The 18,853-nt window shown below is 46.4% G+C and overlaps 1 protein-coding gene across 1 annotated transcript in view; it reads left to right on the top strand.

Moving 5' to 3' along the window:
* The window catches only part of CACNA2D3 (calcium voltage-gated channel auxiliary subunit alpha2delta 3), an 858,477-nt gene that overhangs the window by 458,269 nt on the left and 381,355 nt on the right, over positions 1-18,853 (top strand). The window contains exons 10-11 of the mRNA XM_064595053.1: positions 1,617-1,706; positions 10,569-10,682. Coding sequence (XP_064451123.1) covers positions 1,617-1,706; positions 10,569-10,682 — 204 coding nt within the window. The remainder of the gene's footprint in view (positions 1-1,616; positions 1,707-10,568; positions 10,683-18,853) is intronic.

The raw sequence follows: 18,853 nt of genomic DNA, 5'->3' as shown, positions 1-18,853 counted from the left end.
TGGTGAGCATGAGGGCATGATTGCTGTGAGGGAGGGATGGACCCAAGAAGGGATCTTGTGGGTTACATGAATATTCCCAGGGTGAGCAGCCAACTTCAAATCCAATCTTGATTCATGTTAGGTCTGGTTGTCTTTAAAGCTGAATCACTGTGAGGAGCCCACCAAAATTTTCCAGTCCAGTTTGCCAGCAAACCTGTAGCCCACCCCCACGACCAGTGGCCCCTGCTGCTTCCTGGAGGGGGCCCAGGGAGAAGAGCATCTTAGAACCATTGGCCACATCCTAGGATTGATCTCTCTGATCTATTCTTATTCCGCAATCAGTTATAGAGTTCTAAGGCAGACACATCATGAGTAGGTGTCACCATGCTGATGGGATGTTTGGGGTGTTGATGGGCCCCAGGGTATGGCAGAGAAAGAAAGCCATTCCTCAGCCGGGAAATCACTAGCCAACATTTTCAATGAGCACACCCTTCCTGCCCCTCTCCCTCCTTGTGACTCCTCCGTCCAGTTTCTCCAGCAGACAAGGGTGTGGATGCCTTTGAGGAGAGAGTAATTCATTTCAGTAGAAAAGAAGTAGTTTTGGAAGAGGGCAGTTGGAAAATAATGCCAAGCAGCTGTGCCACTGTGGGGTCAGTGGACATCCCACCGGCTCATGTGTCCCTGGGCACATGCCTGGACCCACTCTTGCATCTTTGTTGAGAAGCAGAAACATAATGGGCTCTACAGTTACTTCTCTTTGTTGCCTTTACTCTTCAGCTGATGCTGGGCTTCTGTGGAACCAACATAGGCAGATGGGCCTTGGGGATGTCTCTGAAGAGATTTGTTCCCATTTTGCATATTCCTTGAAGCTCTTCTGATTTCTGGCCTGTGTCCCCCTTGCCGTAATCACAAGTCTTACCTTGTGATCCAGTCTTTATCCTTCTCTTTGGAGGTGGTTTGGGCACCTTTTGTGTATCAGATATGTCGTCATCAAGGGAGAGAGAGTAGGCCACCGGACATGCCTGGTCTCCAGAATGTCACAGTCTTGGGTGGGGGCAGAATTTAACTGGCAGTTCTATACCCAGAGTGCTAAGTGCAAGGTGGGTCTGAGCATGGGAGGCAGCATGGGGTCCTAAGGAACCATTCTGAAGCAGTCTCAGAGATGGGGGTCTGCGAAGTTTCCCTAGGCCAGAAGGGGGTGATGTCCAAACTGAGATCCCAAAAATAGGTGAGAGGAAAATGTGGTGGGAGAGCCAGGAAATGGATGGAGGGTGGGTTCCCAGTGGAGGAGAGCATGTGCAGAGTCCTAGAAGTGATCAGGAGTGGGAAATTTGAGGGTAGAAGGGGACAGGGTGGGTCATGGGAGCTGAAAGGAAAGTAAGAACTTCAGATAAATTAAGTACTTTCCACCAGAATTCAATGAATTTTTCCCCTAGAATGTAATCAAAGCTGAAAATGCGTATGGAAGGTAAATTTTATATTGAACAGGTTCTTATGTTTTGAATTCTGAAGGATGGAAACACATTATGACCATTTTGGTCCCAGACTCATTGGTCTTAGTGTGCACCTGTTCATTGGAGGTTGGTGTTTCATGTAACAGTTCGGATGCTAATGAATTCTCTGCTTTGTTGTTCCAGCACTTCCGGGAGCATCTGGACAAACTTTTTGCCAAAGGAATTGGAATGCTGGATATAGCTCTGAACGAGGCCTTCAACATTCTCAGTGACGTAAGCTCCTCTTTAATTTACCTTTCTTATGTCCAGAAGAAGAAATGGAATTTTATTTTATTTTTTATTTATTTTTTTAGTTTTTCTTTCTTTCTTTCTTTCTTTCTTTCTTTCTTTCTTTCTTTCTTTCTTTCTTTCTTTCTTTCTTTCTCTCTCTCTCTCTCTCTCTTCCTTCCTTCCTTCCTTCCTTCCTCCCTTCCTTTTCTTCCTTTTCTTTCTTTCTTTTCCTTTCTTCCCTTTCTTTCCCTTTCTTTCCTTCCTTCCTTCCTTCCTTTCTTCCTTCCTTCCTTTTCTTTTCTTTCTTTCTTTCTTTCTTTCTTTTCTTTCTTTCTTTCTTTCTTTCTTTCTTTCTTTCTTTCTTTCTTTCTTTCTTTCTTTTTTTCTTCCTTCCTTCCTTCCTTCCTTCCTTCCTTCCTTCCTTCCTTCCTTCCTTTCTTTTCTTTTCTTTCTTTCTTTTTTCTTTTCTTTTCTTTTCTTTTCTTTTCTTTCTTTCTTTCTTTCTTTCTTTCTTTCTTTCTTTCTTTCTTTCTTTCTTTCTTTCTTTCTTTCTTCCTTCCTTCCTTCCTTCCTTCCTTCCTTCCTTCCTTCCTTCCTTCCTTTCCGTTCCTTTCTTTTCTTTCTTTTCTTTTCTTCTTGCTTCTTCTTTCTTGACCAGCATTACTGTTGCCCTTGGCTGTCACTGAGTGAGGTGCCAGATGGGAGGGAGAGGCTGGCCATTCGAGTCGTCTGGGGAACCAGGTTCAGCCAGTGCAGCCAAACCAACACCCCACTGGGCAGAGCCAGTCGTGCCCTCTGGTTGGGGCTCTTGCCTGCCATGCTTGTTGGCTCTGGGACCACCCACACTTGAATACCTTCCAATGCAGATCTCATCTCAGAAACTTTCAATTTCTTCATGGAGTGGACTCATTTCTCATTGTGTTTCATGCTGAATCCCTGCCTGTGGTGACGTTCAGCAGAAGGGCTTTCTCTGTGCGGTAGGCTTAGGGGGTGCCCTACCCATCCTTCCTTCTCTTCCAGCCCCTTGAAGATTCACAATACGCAGTAGCACAATCGAGTTTCCAGGAAGCACAACAGGAAGGAATGTTGTTCAACCCACTGTTCCTTACACTTCTTGGAACAAGAATCCATTTTTCAAGTAGCACCTGTTAACATTCCATGAAAACCTTTGAGGGGTCCTGGGCTGGTAATTCTGCCCTTGGAATCCAATGTTAAGCTAAAAGAACATGCATGTGACTTTTGTGTTCTTGTTACTCTGAAAGAGTAGTAGGAAAATAATGACTATCTTTATTAATGCAGGTTCTCTATCATTTATGTAACTGGTATTTGCTGTGTGCTTTTAATGCCAGACACTGGGAACACATTAGAGAATAGCCTAGACAAAGTGTTTGCCTTAATGGACCTCATGTTCCAGTGCAAAGTTTGGGAAATTATGACCCATGAGCCAAATCCAGCCTGCCTCTTGTTTTTGTAAAAATTGTTTTATTGGAGTGCATTCATGCCCACCTGATTACATATCCTGTATGGCTGCTTTTGCATTACAAGGGCAGAGTTCATTAGTTCCGATGGAGACCGTATGGTCTGTAAAACCTGAAATAGTTACCATGTGGCCCTTTACAGAAGTTTGCTGACCCCAGATCTAATGGGAAAAGGCAGATGAAGTGTGTAGTCTTATGGAGAACAGCCCCATTGTTCTAGCTTAATAAGGACTTGCTGTTTTATACAGTGTGGTTGGGAAAGATCTGTCTCATCGGTGCCCTTGGTTGGAGTAGAGATCTTAAGGAAGTGAGGGAACAGTGATTTCATTTTGGGGAAGAAGTTTCCAGCAAGAGGAACAGATACAAAGGCCCTGAGGCAGAGCTGTTTGGCATTTATCATACAGTGAGGAGAGCAGTGTGAGGAGCAAAGTGGGGGACGGAGGGGGCTAGGGAATGAGATCAGGGAGAGAGCAGGGACCAGACCATATGACTCCTGTGGGGACTTGGGCTCTTGCTCTGTGTGGGATGGAAGATCACTGGAGTCTGAGCAGAGAATGCCGTGATCAACTTGAGTTTTAGCAGGATTTCTCTGACTGCTGTACTGAGAAACAAAGACAATAGCAGGGAGGCCATGACATTATCTGGGTGACACATACTGGTGGCTTGGACCAGGGAGGTAGGTTAGGATGTTAAGAAGTAAAAAATAGGGGCGCCTGGGTGGCTCAGTTGGTTAAGCGACTGCCTTCGGCTCAGGTCATGATCCTGGAGTCCCGGGATCGAGTCCCATATCGGGCTCCTTGCTCAGCAGGGGGTCTGCTTCTCCCTCTGACCCTCCCCCCTTTCATGTGCTCTCTCTCTCTCATTCTCTCTCTCAAATAAATAAATAAAATCTTTTTAAAAAAAAAAAGAAGTAAAAAAATAGAAATCACTCTAGATGTGTCCAACAGCAGGGGGTTACTTCAGGGTTTTGGCTGTATAAGGGATGGAAAAGCTCAGAAACCAAACAGAGAATGAAACCATCCTGGGATTAGCACCGGCACGAGGCAGCGCCTCTCTAGAGTAAGAGGGACGACCGGACGGAGGGACACCATTGGAGCCTCCTCCCAGTAGCCATCCAGATGGGAATTGAACCATGGAGGGGCTGCCCAGAGAGAGCTGGAGTCACAGGGTGGGAGGCCTGCCTTGGGGAAGCTGATACCTTGGAAAAGATGCAGCCATTGCCAGAAAGCGCCCATGTCCCCAGATCAGAAAAAGGGAGACATAGCTTAGAAAAGCCTTGGCTTCTTCCTTGCATCCTCTAGTATTCTTTGGTCAAAACTCCTGGGGAGCCTGGAAACTGTGGAGCGCGGGGGAAAGGTGTGGGGTGGAACTGAGCGCAAACAGGCACGAAACGGAGCGACAGTTCCGTTGAGGTGCTCCAGGAGCTGGGAGAGCTGCTACAGGCTCAGCGGCCTGCCCACACTCGGTCTTCAGGCAGCTTTGTGGGGCCCCGGGTGTTAGTCTGCAGGCGAGTACCCACCCACCATCACACGGCGTGTCCCAGTGGTCAGTTGTGCCCAACTCCGAAACTCCAGCTTTTCCTACTCAGTGACGCTGGACTCCCAAGCTGAGCATAGGCCCTAATTCTAGACTTCCTTTTACCAATAGTATCTATTGGCACACAGAAGGCCATTCAGGTTTCGGTCCTGAGCCAGTGTCAGGAGGGTAGGGGAGGGAAGCCTCACCAGCACCTCGAATTCAACTCGAATTAAGTCCACGGCTGTTCCCTCGTACTTTGCTGCCCCAGGGTTGCTGCCTACAGGAATTCACATTTAGGTGAGGCTCGGTGATTGGGACAGCCCATCCCTGTTAACAGCTTATTAATAATGTATGAACACAGCTGACCAGAGCAAAGGGCCAAGCTGCACCTTTAAATGCTGAGTTGAACCCTGGATAGGCACCTTCTCAGGGCTTGGAGATGCCAAGCTCTGCATCTTCAGTAGGCTCTTTCTAGAGGGTCATATTGCAAGGACTTGTCACAATGATAAAAATGGTTCTCTTTTTCATCTGAAAAGCTTCGTGTCCATAGCAGGGGAAGGCTACTCTGAGCTGGTGAATCCCTTGTTTGGACAGGTACCCTGTAGTGAATTTCTGTTTCCTGGCTCTTTGGCAGAAGTGGTGAAGGAGCGAGAGTTGGGAGATGCTTGTCATATGAAGTCTGTGGTCTCTGGAGTTAGGCAGGTTGGGCTGAGAATCCTGACTTGGTCAGAATGTGCTGTGTGACCTTGAGAAAACTCTGCTTAGCCTCACCTTTATTTTCCTCATCTGTAAAATGGGAATGGGAATAGACCCAGCAGTGGCCATATAATTGATGAAGCCCAGTGCAAAATGAAGATGCAGGTCCCTTGTCCAGAAGTCATTAAGAATCTTAAGAGAAAGGCAGCAGAGTGTTAAGTAGAGCATGGGGCCCCGTACAGCCGTGCACATCCCATGCCCATGAACCTGGCCCTGGTAGACCAGGGTTGAGGATTCTGCACAATGAAGCTGTACCTGCCTCCCTTTCAGCAGGGCTGGGGTAGGTGGGTAGTGCCATCCCTGTGACCACAGAGACACTGGGGAGCCTCAACTCTGGCCAGGCTGCCTCTGGCTTCTAGAAGCAGCTCGAGCTCCTGATGTTTTGGTCTTACTTCCTGCCCCAGTCCTCAGGATTGTCTGCTTCCCTTGATTGTCTCCTCTCTCCTTTTCCTTGCCCTGTGACCTTCTCTCTCCCTGTCCCATACACTTACCAGTTTTGTACCCAAACCCTTCCAAGCCAGTGTTTCCCACTGCACGCCCAGCTGACGCTGGTCTACTGAGATACGCCAGCATAAGTGTTGTCCAGGTGGCAAGATGGCACCCTCCTCTCCCGGAGACTCACAAGGCATCTGTGCACATTCAAGACCTCCGAAGTCCTGCAGGGAACAGACCTTTTCCAAAATGTATTTATGCCAGTACTCAAACGTATTGACTCAGGAACTCTTTATCTCATATCAGAACCTCAGGGTTAGAATCTTGTAGAAGTCACAGCTCACCAAACATACCTTCAGGCATAATATGTTTGTAAGCTCCAAGAGGGTATATTAATCTCCCAGCACCTCTCAGATCCAGAGAAATCACCAGCACATGATGGATTTCTTTCCGTAATTCTTGGTGACGGAAATATTTGTGAACCAGGGAAACCTTCCACATGCCTCTCTGCTCTGCCTTCACTTGTAAAATTCCTCTGGGGTCTGGCCAGTCAGAAAACCCAATGGGTCCAATGTAAATTCCAGATAGCAAGAAATGGAAAGAACAAAAAGATTACAGAATATCATTGATTGAGGTTGGTTGATGGGTGGCACCATATTTTGAGTGCACATTTATCTCAGAGAGAGAAACATTTCCATCTCATCTCTTGCCACTGGGCTTTTAAATGGCCAAACATTTTGAAAAACACAGAGATGGTTAATCTCCCATGAAAATGAAGCTTTAGCTATTTTCCACTTCATCAATATGACCTTTAAGTGATATAATTCTCTTCTGTGTATTGCGCCTGCCTTTGCAAGCCAATATGAATAAATAGTTATTTCTTAATCACACAAATGCACATTCTCCCTCTGTGTGTGTATCTGTATCTTTCTCTCTTACTCTCTGTCTCTCTCTCTCACACACTCACACACACACACACACACTCGAAAGTGTGATTGTGTTTCGGGCTCGGAATGGTTCAAAGGTTACTAGAACTAAATGAAGTAAATTCTGGTTTGCAATTACCTGCATTTCAGTGTCAGTATTTGCTCAGATGACTTAAAGGCTTGCAGTTGTTGTACAAACGGCTTTGAAAGGAGCATTCAAAAAAACTTCTAAGACCCTTCCATCTATTGATCTCTGCTGCATTCATTAGTTTCTGTAAGAACACAGAGCCAGTTTGCTACAGTAGTTACAGCATCTACCTTGTCATGTGACAACCGCAATTATCTTTTTTGGCGATGAATATGATCTTTTTAGTGATTACCTTTTAAAAATTCTTCTTAGCCAATTAAATAAAATTTGGTGACATTTCAAAGACTGTTAATCACAACCAAATGCTCTAAATGTCAGGATGCATTGAAATTTTTGCTGCTAACTGATGAATCACTGAGCTAATTGTAGTTCATCATCAGGCCCTTGTCATTGTTATTATTATGGAAAATACTTTCATCACTCCCGCTATTCAAAAAAAAAGTTCTAGACAAATATGAAGAGAAGAGATATTACTCATCAAAGCATTTGAATTTAATTGCATTCTTCAAAATTCTCCAACTGCAGATTGCTGCAGAGAATACAAGGGACTCAGTCGGAGAGGAAAGTGATGTTTTTAAATAAACAGCTCAGGGCAGCCCCTTCTTCCAGTCTGCATTATTCAGATATCTTCATTTCCCTCTCTTTCTTGCCTTTCGTTTGGGAGAATATTGCCAGGATGCTTTCCAACGAGTTGCATGAACAACGGTCCCAAGGTGTCTTGATTTTTTTCCCCTTTCTTCAGCCTCTACGAACTGAAGCAGAGATCACCTTTATTTAGTGGCCCACTGCTGGGTTTATTCAATGATCTGAAGATGGTGTTGAATGCAGGCTCCCCCAAAACATTGCCAGAACAACCTGTTGATAGGAAAGGACCACAGGGATGTTTCTTCTTACCGCAGCAAGGAAGAAAATGCACCATGACGATAGAATCTTAGCAGTGTCTCAGAGTAGAAGGGACACCTCCATTTACTGAGACTATGAAGGTTGGTTGAAGGTGGGTCTTTCAGAGTGGAGGAGAAGGAAAAGGCTTGGTTAAGACTGGGTGAGAATCCTAATATTCACCAATAGGATTGGTGGATGCAGCAGAGGGAAGATTTTTGAGGTCAGGGGTTTAAAGAGTCTTAGGTTATAAATTGTCCCGTGATAGTTTCTATTGGAGAGTTGATGGGCCTTTCAGGATGTTCCTGGAATAAGCAATAAAGTTGTTGGCAATTTTTATCTTCCTGGACAAGAGTTTTCTGGAATAGTATGTTAAATTGATAGATAGTAGAACTGTAGTTGTGTATGAGGGCTTTAGTTCTCAAATATTTGTACATACCTGAGAATTTCTATGATATTACATCATGGGCCACGTCTGCTCATTAATTCAAGGACTCCGGACTCCGGTCCAGTCTGAGTTGCAGGAGTGGCTGCCAGGACCAGGACTGCAGTGAAGCAAGTGCCTAAGGCACAGAATTTGAGGAATACTCACTCACTCTTGGTGGGGGATCTGATGACTCCATGTGACCCTACAACTCTGGAAAGGATGGAGGGAGGAAGAAGCAGGTGAAGGAAATGAGCATTTATGGAGCCCTTCCATGCATCTCCATCTGCTCAAGGACCTTCATCTCATTATTGGGAGGCCATAGAGTGTGCTGGATCTGGGAATAGATTCTGGGGTTGAACTGCCTGGGTTTAAATCCTGGCCATTACAGATGGTAGCTGTGTGACCTTGGGCAAGTTAACTAATCTCTGCCTCAAATTCCGCACTTGTAAAATGCCAGTAATGATAGTACCTACCTTAGGGGCTAGTCTTTAGTAAATTAAAACGTGTTGCCCGCCTCCCTCCCTCCCTCCCTCCCTCCCTCCCTCCCTCCCTCCCTCCCTCCCTTCCTTCCTTCCTTCCTTCCTTCCATCCATCCATCCTTCTATCCATTCATTCATCCAGTTAGTTATAGTCTTCTCTCTCAAGTTGCAACTTCAGTCTCTACATCAGAACTCTAAGAGACTAGGCATTAAATCTCAACTTGAATGCTTTATTAGCTCTCTGCTTCTGCAGGAACCAGCAGCAAATCTAAGAACAGCCTCCATCCTTCCCTAGTGCCTTGGTCAACAGATGAAACGTGCCCACTCAGTGCCTTTGCATGTGCTCTTGGCCCTCTCTGGGACATCCCTCCCCCAGATACTCACCTCCTGCAGGTGTCACTCATATATCACCTTCTCAGTGAGGTCTTCTCTATTTTTTCTAAAGTTGCCCCCTCCCCATTTCCCATCCCCCTGCTCTGCTTTCTTTTTTCTTTTTTTGTTTCTTAACATCACTGTTACCACACATACAACAAAATTGACTTATTTACTTTGTTTCTATATGTCTCCCCACATAGAATTATAAACTACAGGAGGGAAGGGATTTTTGCATGTTTCATCCCCAGCTCTGTGTGGGTACTTAGTAAATAATTTTAGAATTAATGAATAAACTTCACCAATTACAGTGGTGGGAGTTTTCACTACTGAAACTTAAAGACTTTTTGTATGTTTTCATGCCTTGGCACTGTCTTGTTAATTGTAGGGTTTTTGATTTTGATTATTTATTTATTTTAAAATTTTATTTATTTATTTGAAAGAGAGAGAGCGAGAGAGAGAGCATGAGTGGAGGGGAGGGCAGAGGTACAGGGAGAAACAGACTCCCCACTGAGCAGGGAGCCCAACTCGGGTGTTGATCACAGAACCTGAGCTGAAGGCAGACACTTCAGCGACTGAGCCACCCAGGTGCTCCAATTGTAGGGTTTTTTTAAAGGACCTGGTGTTACTTTGAATTGCAGCATTAATAACATTCATTAAGGGAATTCTTCACCGCTGATTCAAGGGAAGGACACCGAGTTCTGGTGACCAGTCTACCCCAGTCTACCACTCACGAAGACTGGGAGCTTTTACAATGCCACATAAAACTGAAAGTTGAAGAAATTTAGGGTTTTGCACACCAGTGGGCATAATCTTGGAATTTCAGTAATGTACATAAATTAATATGTAATGTTACATGCTAACAAATATATATTTAAAACAAACCCTACAAGGAGTGCTTAGGCTTCTAGTCTGAATTGGCATGTTCCTGACTTTATTCTCCATGTGTCCAAAACCTCGCTGATTGTATTATATAATGCATCCAACCAGACTCCTTTAGATTTTGAAAGAGACAGTTGTCTGCCTCGTATTCTGTGGCTCATGTGTTCCTAAAGGGTGACTGTGCCAATGCCTTAGGGGCTTATATTCTATGACACTATCTGTGCTTGAAGTAAGACAGGTTATTTGCCCTAGAATCTCACTTCCCACCTTACGTGTGTTTTTCAGAAATCCCCTCTGAGGTCAGTATGTAGTTTCAATTTGTCAAAGCAGATAGGGTGAATGCATGGGGAAAAGCTTATCGTGTAGGTTCTGCTTTGCAGAACAAGCTCTTGTTTTGAGAGGCTTCCCAAGCCCTCATGCCTCTGAAGTCTCGTGGATGTACAGAACTCTCTGGTGTGTTTTATTTTATTTTATTTTATTTTATTTATTTGGGGTTGTTTTGGCTTTTTTTTTTTTTATTATGTTATGTTATGTGTGTTTTTTAGTTTGAACTTGTTTCTTCCCACAGTTCAACCACACAGGACAAGGAAGCATCTGCAGCCAGGCCATCATGCTCATCACCGACGGGGCGGTGGACACCTATGATACTATCTTTGCGAAATACAATTGGCCAGATCGCAAGGTAAGTTGCTGATGCTGGCCATGCAGGCGCAGTTGCCGGAGAATCTGTATTATACTGTAATGCCCAGGTTGTCCAGGGTTAGGTGCCCATCTAGATTTAATCTCATAATGACCTATGGTTTCTCAGTCTTGTGCCTTCCGGTTCACCAAACTGAATATGATGGCTTTCCTTGTTTTCAAAATGAAACTTTTTTTTGGAGGAGAGAAGAAATCCATAAAGACATGGTTAACGTGTTCAGTGAAATGATTCACTGAGAAGGGTGCTTTGTCCATATTGGGCAGCACTTTTGTTTTCCGTGGAGCCAGAGCTGCTTGGTGAGTCCAGCATCTATAGATGGTGATGTCAGCCATGGTGGCCATACAGTCATCTCCTGGATGTTTCTGTTTTTCTATGGTTCCTCCTTCTGCACCCTCGTTATCACCCAGAAGCTTCTCTCCATCCCCCAGGGCTGTTCCTCCACCCTTGTCAAAGCTTGTTCTCTATTCTAATTCCTTCTTTGCTTTCCAGGTTGACATTTATTTATCTGATGAACCCATATGTTAGGATATCAATGATGAACATTAACATTTTTGGTGCCTCTGAGTGCCTAAACCCAGACGTTCCTCAAGCTGTGAGCTAGTTTGAATTCTCTAGGGAGATTTTTAAATTATGGATACTTGTACTCTATCCCATATCTACAGAATCAAAATGTCTAAGGATGTGCTTCAGTAATCCATGTTTTTTTTTTAAATTCTTTTTTTTTAATGTTTTATATATTTATTCATGCAAGTCAGAGAGAGAGAGAGAGGCAGAGGCAGAGGGAGAAGCAGGCTCCCTGCTAGGCGGATGCGGAACTCGATCCCAGGACCCCGGGATCATGACCTGAGCCGAAGGCAGACGCTTAACCATCTGAGCCACCCAGGTGCCCCTCAGTAATCCATGTTTTTAATAAGTTCCTCTGGTGGGCACCAATCAGCAGCTTAGCAGTCAGTGAAGGGGGCTTTTCATAAGCAGCTCCATTAAGACCGAATAAATTACCAGATGGGTCTCACATACTGAATTCTATAAATCCTTCCCACATGGTGATACCTGTTGGATAGCAGTTACCCAGTAATATTGGTATTTAAACATCCAGTCCTTACTTGCAGGGAGAGGCAGAGGACGAGGGCTTCCAAGTCACAGTTCTTCAGATAAAACACAAATTTACACATATCTTGCCAAAGGTACAATATTCATTTTCGGCCAGGTGCTTTCTTGGATTAATTGGAACCAGGATCTTGGAAATTTCAACATTTTCAAGGAGTTTCATCTACTTATAGAGTATTTCAAGTCAAAGCAGATTTGCTTTTTGTAGTAAGAAAGTCTTCTATGATTAGAAATTAATAGCAGGATCCCGTCCCTCCTGCTCCATTCTGGAGAGTTCTATGGCATTCATATACATACACATACACATTCTTCTTGATGACTTCTCTGTGGAGGTGCAGGTAATGAGTCTGGGTCCCCATGTGTTAAAGGGAGATGTGTTTAGCATCTTTTAGCACCATGTTAAAGGGAGATGAGGTGCAATGTCTAAGCGGTCATCTTTCTCTGTTATTCTGAACATTAGACATTTAGTAGAGGGTTCTATCATGCTGTAGTTGGCAATCTTCAAGATTATAGAAACAGGAAGTAGATTCAGAAGAAAGGAAAATGATCTGAAGACTGGCATGTGATTCCCATAAGACCGTGGTTCTCAAGCTTGAGCGAATATCAGAATCATCTGGAGGACTTGTTCCAACACCAACCGCTCACCCCATGCTGGGAGTTTCTGATCCAGTAGGGCTGGCTGGGGCCTGAGACTGTGTGTTTCTCACAAGTTCCCAGGTGATGTGGATGCTGCACACTTGGGGAAGGACTCCTGGAAGTAAGAAACAGCCCAAGGAACAGCGTTTGGTTCTTCTGTGGGCTTGTCTACTTTTGATCCCTCTGTTTACTTTACAGGAACCTGTTCCCTTAGTCAAATCCAGGGCAAAAGTATGTGTTTCTTGGCTCATACTCTGTTTAAAAAAATTGCCAATTACTGATCGTCATTTAAAAATCTGGAGCGAGTATATAAAATTTTAAAGTTTTAATTTCTCTCATAAATGGGTACACTTGGCACTTGGGAGCCATCATTCTTATATGGCAAAAAAAAAAAGCCTGGAGCTGAGACATGGCTGCCCCCAGAGATGGCAGGTACATGCTGCTTTTGACCATGACCTCACCATTCTGTCTTCTCCTCCCAGCCTGTTTCACTCCTGTGCTTGACATGCCCACAGGGATGGAGTTCTGGGTTGACAGGTACTTGCTGCTTCCCAGGCAGGGCTTGTATTCCCCAGATTCTGGGGCTTCATTCTTTTGTCCAGGTGCTGCCCGAATCTTTCTCTCTTCCCTTCCAGTCAGAGGCCATCTTGTCTGCTTGAGCCCTAAACTTCAGACACCTTCAGGGTTGTCCTAGGAGTGGTATATGTTCATGTCCAGCACTGTAATTACTTCTAGGCCTATCTTTCATCTTCATTGGTTTGGTGAGTCCTTGGGGACAGATTCTGTATCTCTGAACAGTACCACCACCATGCACCATATCCCAGCGCTGCTGAGAAGTGTGGCATAGAGACCCTAGGGTGGCCTCATGATTCCCGCCCCCAGCTGTTTACCCCCTGTATAATCTCCTCACCTTGAGTATGAGTGGGCCTTGTGACTTGATTCTAACCAATATAATATAATAAGGTGAGGGGATTTTGTAGATATAATCAAGGTCTCAAGTTAGTTGGTTTGAGCCAATCAAAAAGGATATCCTGGGTGAGCTATACTTAGAAGATCTTTAAAAGAGGGCCTAGACACTCCCTGAGGGCAGAAAGGTTCTCCTTGCCAGTTTGACGAAGGAAGCAGCTTTTGGAGAAGCTCATCAGCAAGGAGCTGGGGACAACCTCTAGGACCTGAGGACATCCTCCAGCTAACAGCCAGCAAAAAGCTGGGCCCTCAGTCTTACAGCCACAGGAAATGAATCCTGCCAACAATTTGAGTGAGCTTGGAGGCAGATTCTTCCCCAGTTGAGCCTTCAGACGAAAGCACAGCCCAGTCAGTACCTTGATTGCAGCCTTGTGACATCACAGACAGAAGACCCAGCTAAGCTGTGCCCAGACTCCTGACACAAAGAAACTGGGGGGTTGCAAATGTGTGTTTATTTAAGCCACTATATTTGTGGCAACATGTGATGCAGCAATAGAAAACTAATAGAAGAAGCAAGGAGAAGGGGAAAAGGAGAGGAAATCATTTATCATAGCAATATAATAAAACCTCCCCAAACCTAATTGCTTAAGAGAACAATTTATTCTTTCTTGCAATTCTGTGGGTTAACTGGATGGTGATTCTGCTCCACATGGTGTCAGGTAGAGGGACTAAGGAACCTGCAGGAAGTTGGGAGCTTGGCTGGGCTGTCTGGGTTCTCCTCCCAAAGACTTGTGTCTCCCCATGGTATCTAACCCTCCAGGGCCACACTGTGAGGCGTCTCCCCTCAGTGCAGTAGCCTGGACTTGCCTACATTATGGCAGATGGGTTCCCAAAAGGAGAGAGCTGAAGGAAGTGGGGAGCAGGCCAGGAGGCACTTATGGGTGTCATTTTTTAAAGCTATCTATCACCTAACCAGGGCCTCATTCAAGGCAACTGCTTAATAAAACATTTTAGAATTAGTTGGGAAAAGGAATGCATTATTGGTGATTTAGCTGTGAGTCCGAAGACAGCATCATGATTGCCATGCAATGTGTCCCTTGCCAGCATTTTATTTCTGAGGGCAGAAATGAGGAGCTATTTATTCATTTATTGGATGCCATTTACTTTTGCCTAATATCCACTGGTTAGCAGTTTAACAGCAGCTCTTACATACTTGGAATAAAAAATGAACTTCTCAACACGGAAGGGACTCATTCCAGGGTCTGCTCAAGAAATAAAGCTGCCTGTATTTAAATTAAAATAAATGGTCATACCTGCTACCTATATAGTTGCTCTTCCAAGTGAACTAAAAAAAAAAGAAGAAGAAGAAGGTCATGGAATGATTTATCATTACCTTTCTTGCTGCATAGGACAGAGTGGAGAGTGGATAGGTAAGAAAATGGTAGGAAAGTAATTTAAGGAATCTATCCCTATAGGAAGGCCTGTTCGTCAACCCCTGACTTAAAGGAATCAACCGGGGTGTTGTTAAAAGTCATTGAGATGCCCTTGGAAATCCGTGCATTGGATGGATTCAACAGAGGGTGGTCTTGGTGGTTTTTCGCTTCCTTTCCACTGCTCTTTTCCACTTGAATGAACTATACTAGCCACATAATCAGTGGCAGAGGGGTGGGAGCCTTGCCTCGGGGTCTCTCCCACGTTTGGAGTGGTGCTTTCTGCTCTCCTGGCCCGAGTAGTTCCTGTTTTTCCCCTTTTCCGTCAGTGCTGCCACCAGGGCCGGGTACAGGACCCGATGCTGGGGCCGTTCAGAAGGGGGATGCGCTGCGGGTCAGACTTGACTGCCCCTTGAATCCTGTTTTGGTGGTGACGGGGCACGTGGCAGTGTCACAGCTTTCATGTCACCTGAGTAACAAAGGGAACACCCCGGAGAGCATCACATTCCCTCTTGGCTGAGACCCAGGAAGCCAGAGACTCCCTGAATCCAAGGATAGCAGGATCCCTGGGATGCCTGTCAGAATCCACCTGCTCGGGGGCTAACCCCTCTCTTTGCTGTGTGTGATACCCCGGTGGGGGGCGGGGAAGACGTGGCTGCAACTGCCACATAACACACCACGTCTCGACTGGCTTCAGCTGCAGGTGAAGCAGTGGAACCTTGCCTGGGCGTATAGTGTGGGCAGTGACCCTTCTGTGCCTGCCAGACGTCCCTGCACAATCTGTCCTTCACGTGTGTCTGTGATGAGAAGGGCAGGCAGCACCGGGATGCTCCCTACACTTCCCTGAGCCTGAGTCTCTCCCTCCATGAGAGAATGCCTTCAACTACTTTCCTGTGCCAAAATGTATATACAAAACGAATGAGAGCTAATTCTTATCAAATGCCAAGGGGCAGGCACCGTTCTAAATGCTGCACGTACATTTAATTCACACAGAAACCCAAGAGGCGAGCACTCCTCTATCCCCTTTACACCAAGAGGAAACTGAGGTCACATAACTGAGTCAGGGTTCCACAACTAGCATTTGGATCTGAACTGACAAGCCAGCATCAAACACGGAGGCTGTTCCCCGAACCTGGATGCAGACGTGCTGAAGGGGAAAGCAAAACAAAACGGCCTTAGGTCCCAGGAAGAGCTGTCCATCCATACCACATACATTGTCACCCAGAAAATAAGTTCTTTTCCTTGGCCTTCCCACCCCCAAGTGTGTGTGGGGGGTCTGCGGAATGTCAAAGATTTGGAACTCCTCGTGGCTGCAGGCAGAGAGTAATCGGATGGCAAATGGGTGGCCTCAGGTCGAGGCTGTCTGGGTGTAACTAAATGGTTTTCCTCTTTTAGAAAGAACTTCAAAGGTGCATGCTCTTTCGGTTATGTGTGCTGTGTGTCCTATTATCATTGACGTCCAGAACAAAAGGGAAGACGGTTGCCGTGGTGAGGCCCTTGGAGAGGCAAGCAGGGTTCAGGTTTCCTGAAGCATCCTCAGTGAGCTGGTGGGGATGGCATGGAGGGGTGGGGCCAGAACGGCTCCTTGTTAGGGGTCCAGGGGAAGACCTTGATCACCGAATGGTTTGGGGGCTGGCTATGGAGCACCTTTGGAAACACTGTTGGAGGTCACCATCCTTCGACCTGGTGTCACAGAAATCTCCAAGAAAGAGCTTTGGTTATGTGTGCGGTGTATCCTATTATCATTTACGTCCAGAACAAAAGGGAGGACAGTTGCCCCAGGCCTCCCTCCCTTGGCATAATCTGGAAGCTGAAGCCTCAAGCCAGCCATGTCTTCGTGGCCTCGAGGTGCTGGAAGGCTGAGCTCTTAGTGTCCCCGGGGTGGTTTTGGAAAGCTCAAGTGCCCCTCCCTCCTCATCTTTCCACAGGACCTGTGCCGCTCTGGGGAGCCGAGTTTCTGAGCCGAGTCGGTGCTCATCCTTTTAAGAACCAGCCCTTAAATAGTCTCAAGCAATCTAGAAGGAAGTTTTTCTTTCTTTTTTTCCCTAAACTACATTGTTTCCTTTTCCGACTTTCCAATGATTTTACAAAGCTCTTTCTTTGCCTCCCCTTGAGCTGGTCAGGAGGAGAAGGGATTTACCCGAAACAGCAACTGGGGAAGGAGTTTAGGTTGTACCGCTTGTAGGTGAAGAGTCTCCAAGTGCTCTTGCTACCCCCACCCGACCTGTACTCTGGCTCTCCCCCTCATGCCGCAGAACCAGGTGAATGTGGGGGCTTGAGGGTGGCAGAGGACGTTGACGGGGGAAGTAGAGGGAAGGAAGTAGCCATACGGTGTGTGGGGGGTGTGATTCATTCATTCAACAGATTTGTACTGAGAACCCACCGTGTCCCAGGCCACCGTACCAGAGCCCAGGAGCATGGGGCTGACATGAGAGTTCCAAGCAGATCCCAGACAGCAGATAGCAGATCACAGATAACAAGCAAGTGAAAAGACCAGGTGGTTAGAATCCATGATGAATCTTCCGAAGGAGACAAGCAACAGCCTGAGACAGAAAACGGGGTGGTCCAGGGAAGTCTCCCTGCAGAGAGCACGTGTGAGTCAAAGGAGCTGGGCAGGACAGAGGGAACAGTATTTCCCAGGACCCTGTGGAGGAGCAGCTGGGTGCGCGTGAGGAGCTGGATAAAGAGCAGGTGGGGGGAGCCTGGTGGGCGTGGGGGGCAGCGCCATGGTGGGGGGGCTGGCTGGCGGGACAGGCGGGCGTTAGCTCCTGCACACCTCGACGGGCACGGTAAGGAGCTTTGATTGTGATCCAAGAGCAGTGAGGAGCCATGGGAGTCTCGTGCACGGGGGAGAGATGTAGCTGACTGTTTTCTGCAGTGCTGCCTGACTACCGTATGGGGAACCAGTCTACGAGGCCTGGGCCCGGCTGGGTGTGCGGTTTTGTATTGACTCCTCCTCATCATTGATTTCAGTGGGGGCAGACGGTAGGTAATAAGTAGGTAGTAGGCTTTTCTTTTTCTTTTTTCTTTTTTTTTTAGCTTCCTTTCAATGCTCCAAGATGCCCCTGTGTCCCTCAGCTCTTTGATTTCAGGGCTCAGTTGGGTGGTTACATTTCTCTGTCTTCTTCCTCCCTTCCTCCGTCCCACCATCCCTTGCTCCTTCCCTGACAGAAGTCACATTTTGGTCCGAAAGTTTGGGGTCAGTTTGTGTCGTTGGCTGTATTTTTTCAAGGCTGATAAATCCTAAAGCTGTCTTAGGAAAATAGCAGGAACATTCATTTCTCGTGGTCAGTCAACGGTATGACAGGAAAGGGCATTTTCAGTCACTGTGGGGAGAGTGCACGCAGGCCCTCTTTGCCGCCAAAGGGAGGATTGAAATGGCTCGCTGTCTCCTGGTTTGTTTTTAATTACTTCTGCTGGTATTAGACATCCTGTGACTCCAGCAAGAAGAACATGACAAGACAAGTCAGGAACGAGGCCCACTGATGCATGGTTGCTGACAGCCATGGAAAAATACTTCATGTCGGGGGCTCTGCCTTTCTCTGTCACAGTGAGTGCTGCTTCTCTTCGTGGGCTCAGCCTTGGGGCCTTGGCCTCCAGCCAGGCACCACTGTCCTGAGGAAGCAGGTAGGGGACAGTGCGCATTTCTTCCTGTCCCCTCTACCCCCAGCGTCTCCATGCTTAAACCCAGAGTCAAATGCTTTCTCTGCTCATGTCATTCTTAGCTCTGCCTTGTGGAGTAGACTCTCTGAGTGCCATTCTTACCTTACAGGGGAGGGAGCTCAGGCTCAGGGAGATTGAGCTACTTGCCCAGAGCGCACAGCTATGAAACCGGGGGGGGGGGGTCTTTGATCCTGACTTATGTCAGAATGCACCCTAAATGAAGCAGTTGGTTGTTGGGGGCACTTGCAAAAAAAAAAAAAAAGATTCCTGGGTCCTACTCTTTGCAGGTGCAGCCCTGGATTGACATTTTGATAGGTGGTTCACTGGCCACACTTTGTGAGTTAGGAGGATCTTAGTGCCCCCTCCATGGCCCAGCAGGTGAAGACCATCCATGCTAGAGCATGCTGAGAA

The sequence above is a fragment of the Mirounga angustirostris genome, unplaced genomic scaffold, assembly GCF_029215605.1.
Source record: "Mirounga angustirostris isolate CCGP_5_RB_7025 unplaced genomic scaffold, mMirAng1.0.hap1 SCAF_1, whole genome shotgun sequence".
Taxonomy (NCBI): Eukaryota; Metazoa; Chordata; class Mammalia; order Carnivora; family Phocidae; genus Mirounga; species Mirounga angustirostris.
This window is presented reverse-complemented; position numbering and strand designations above follow the sequence as displayed.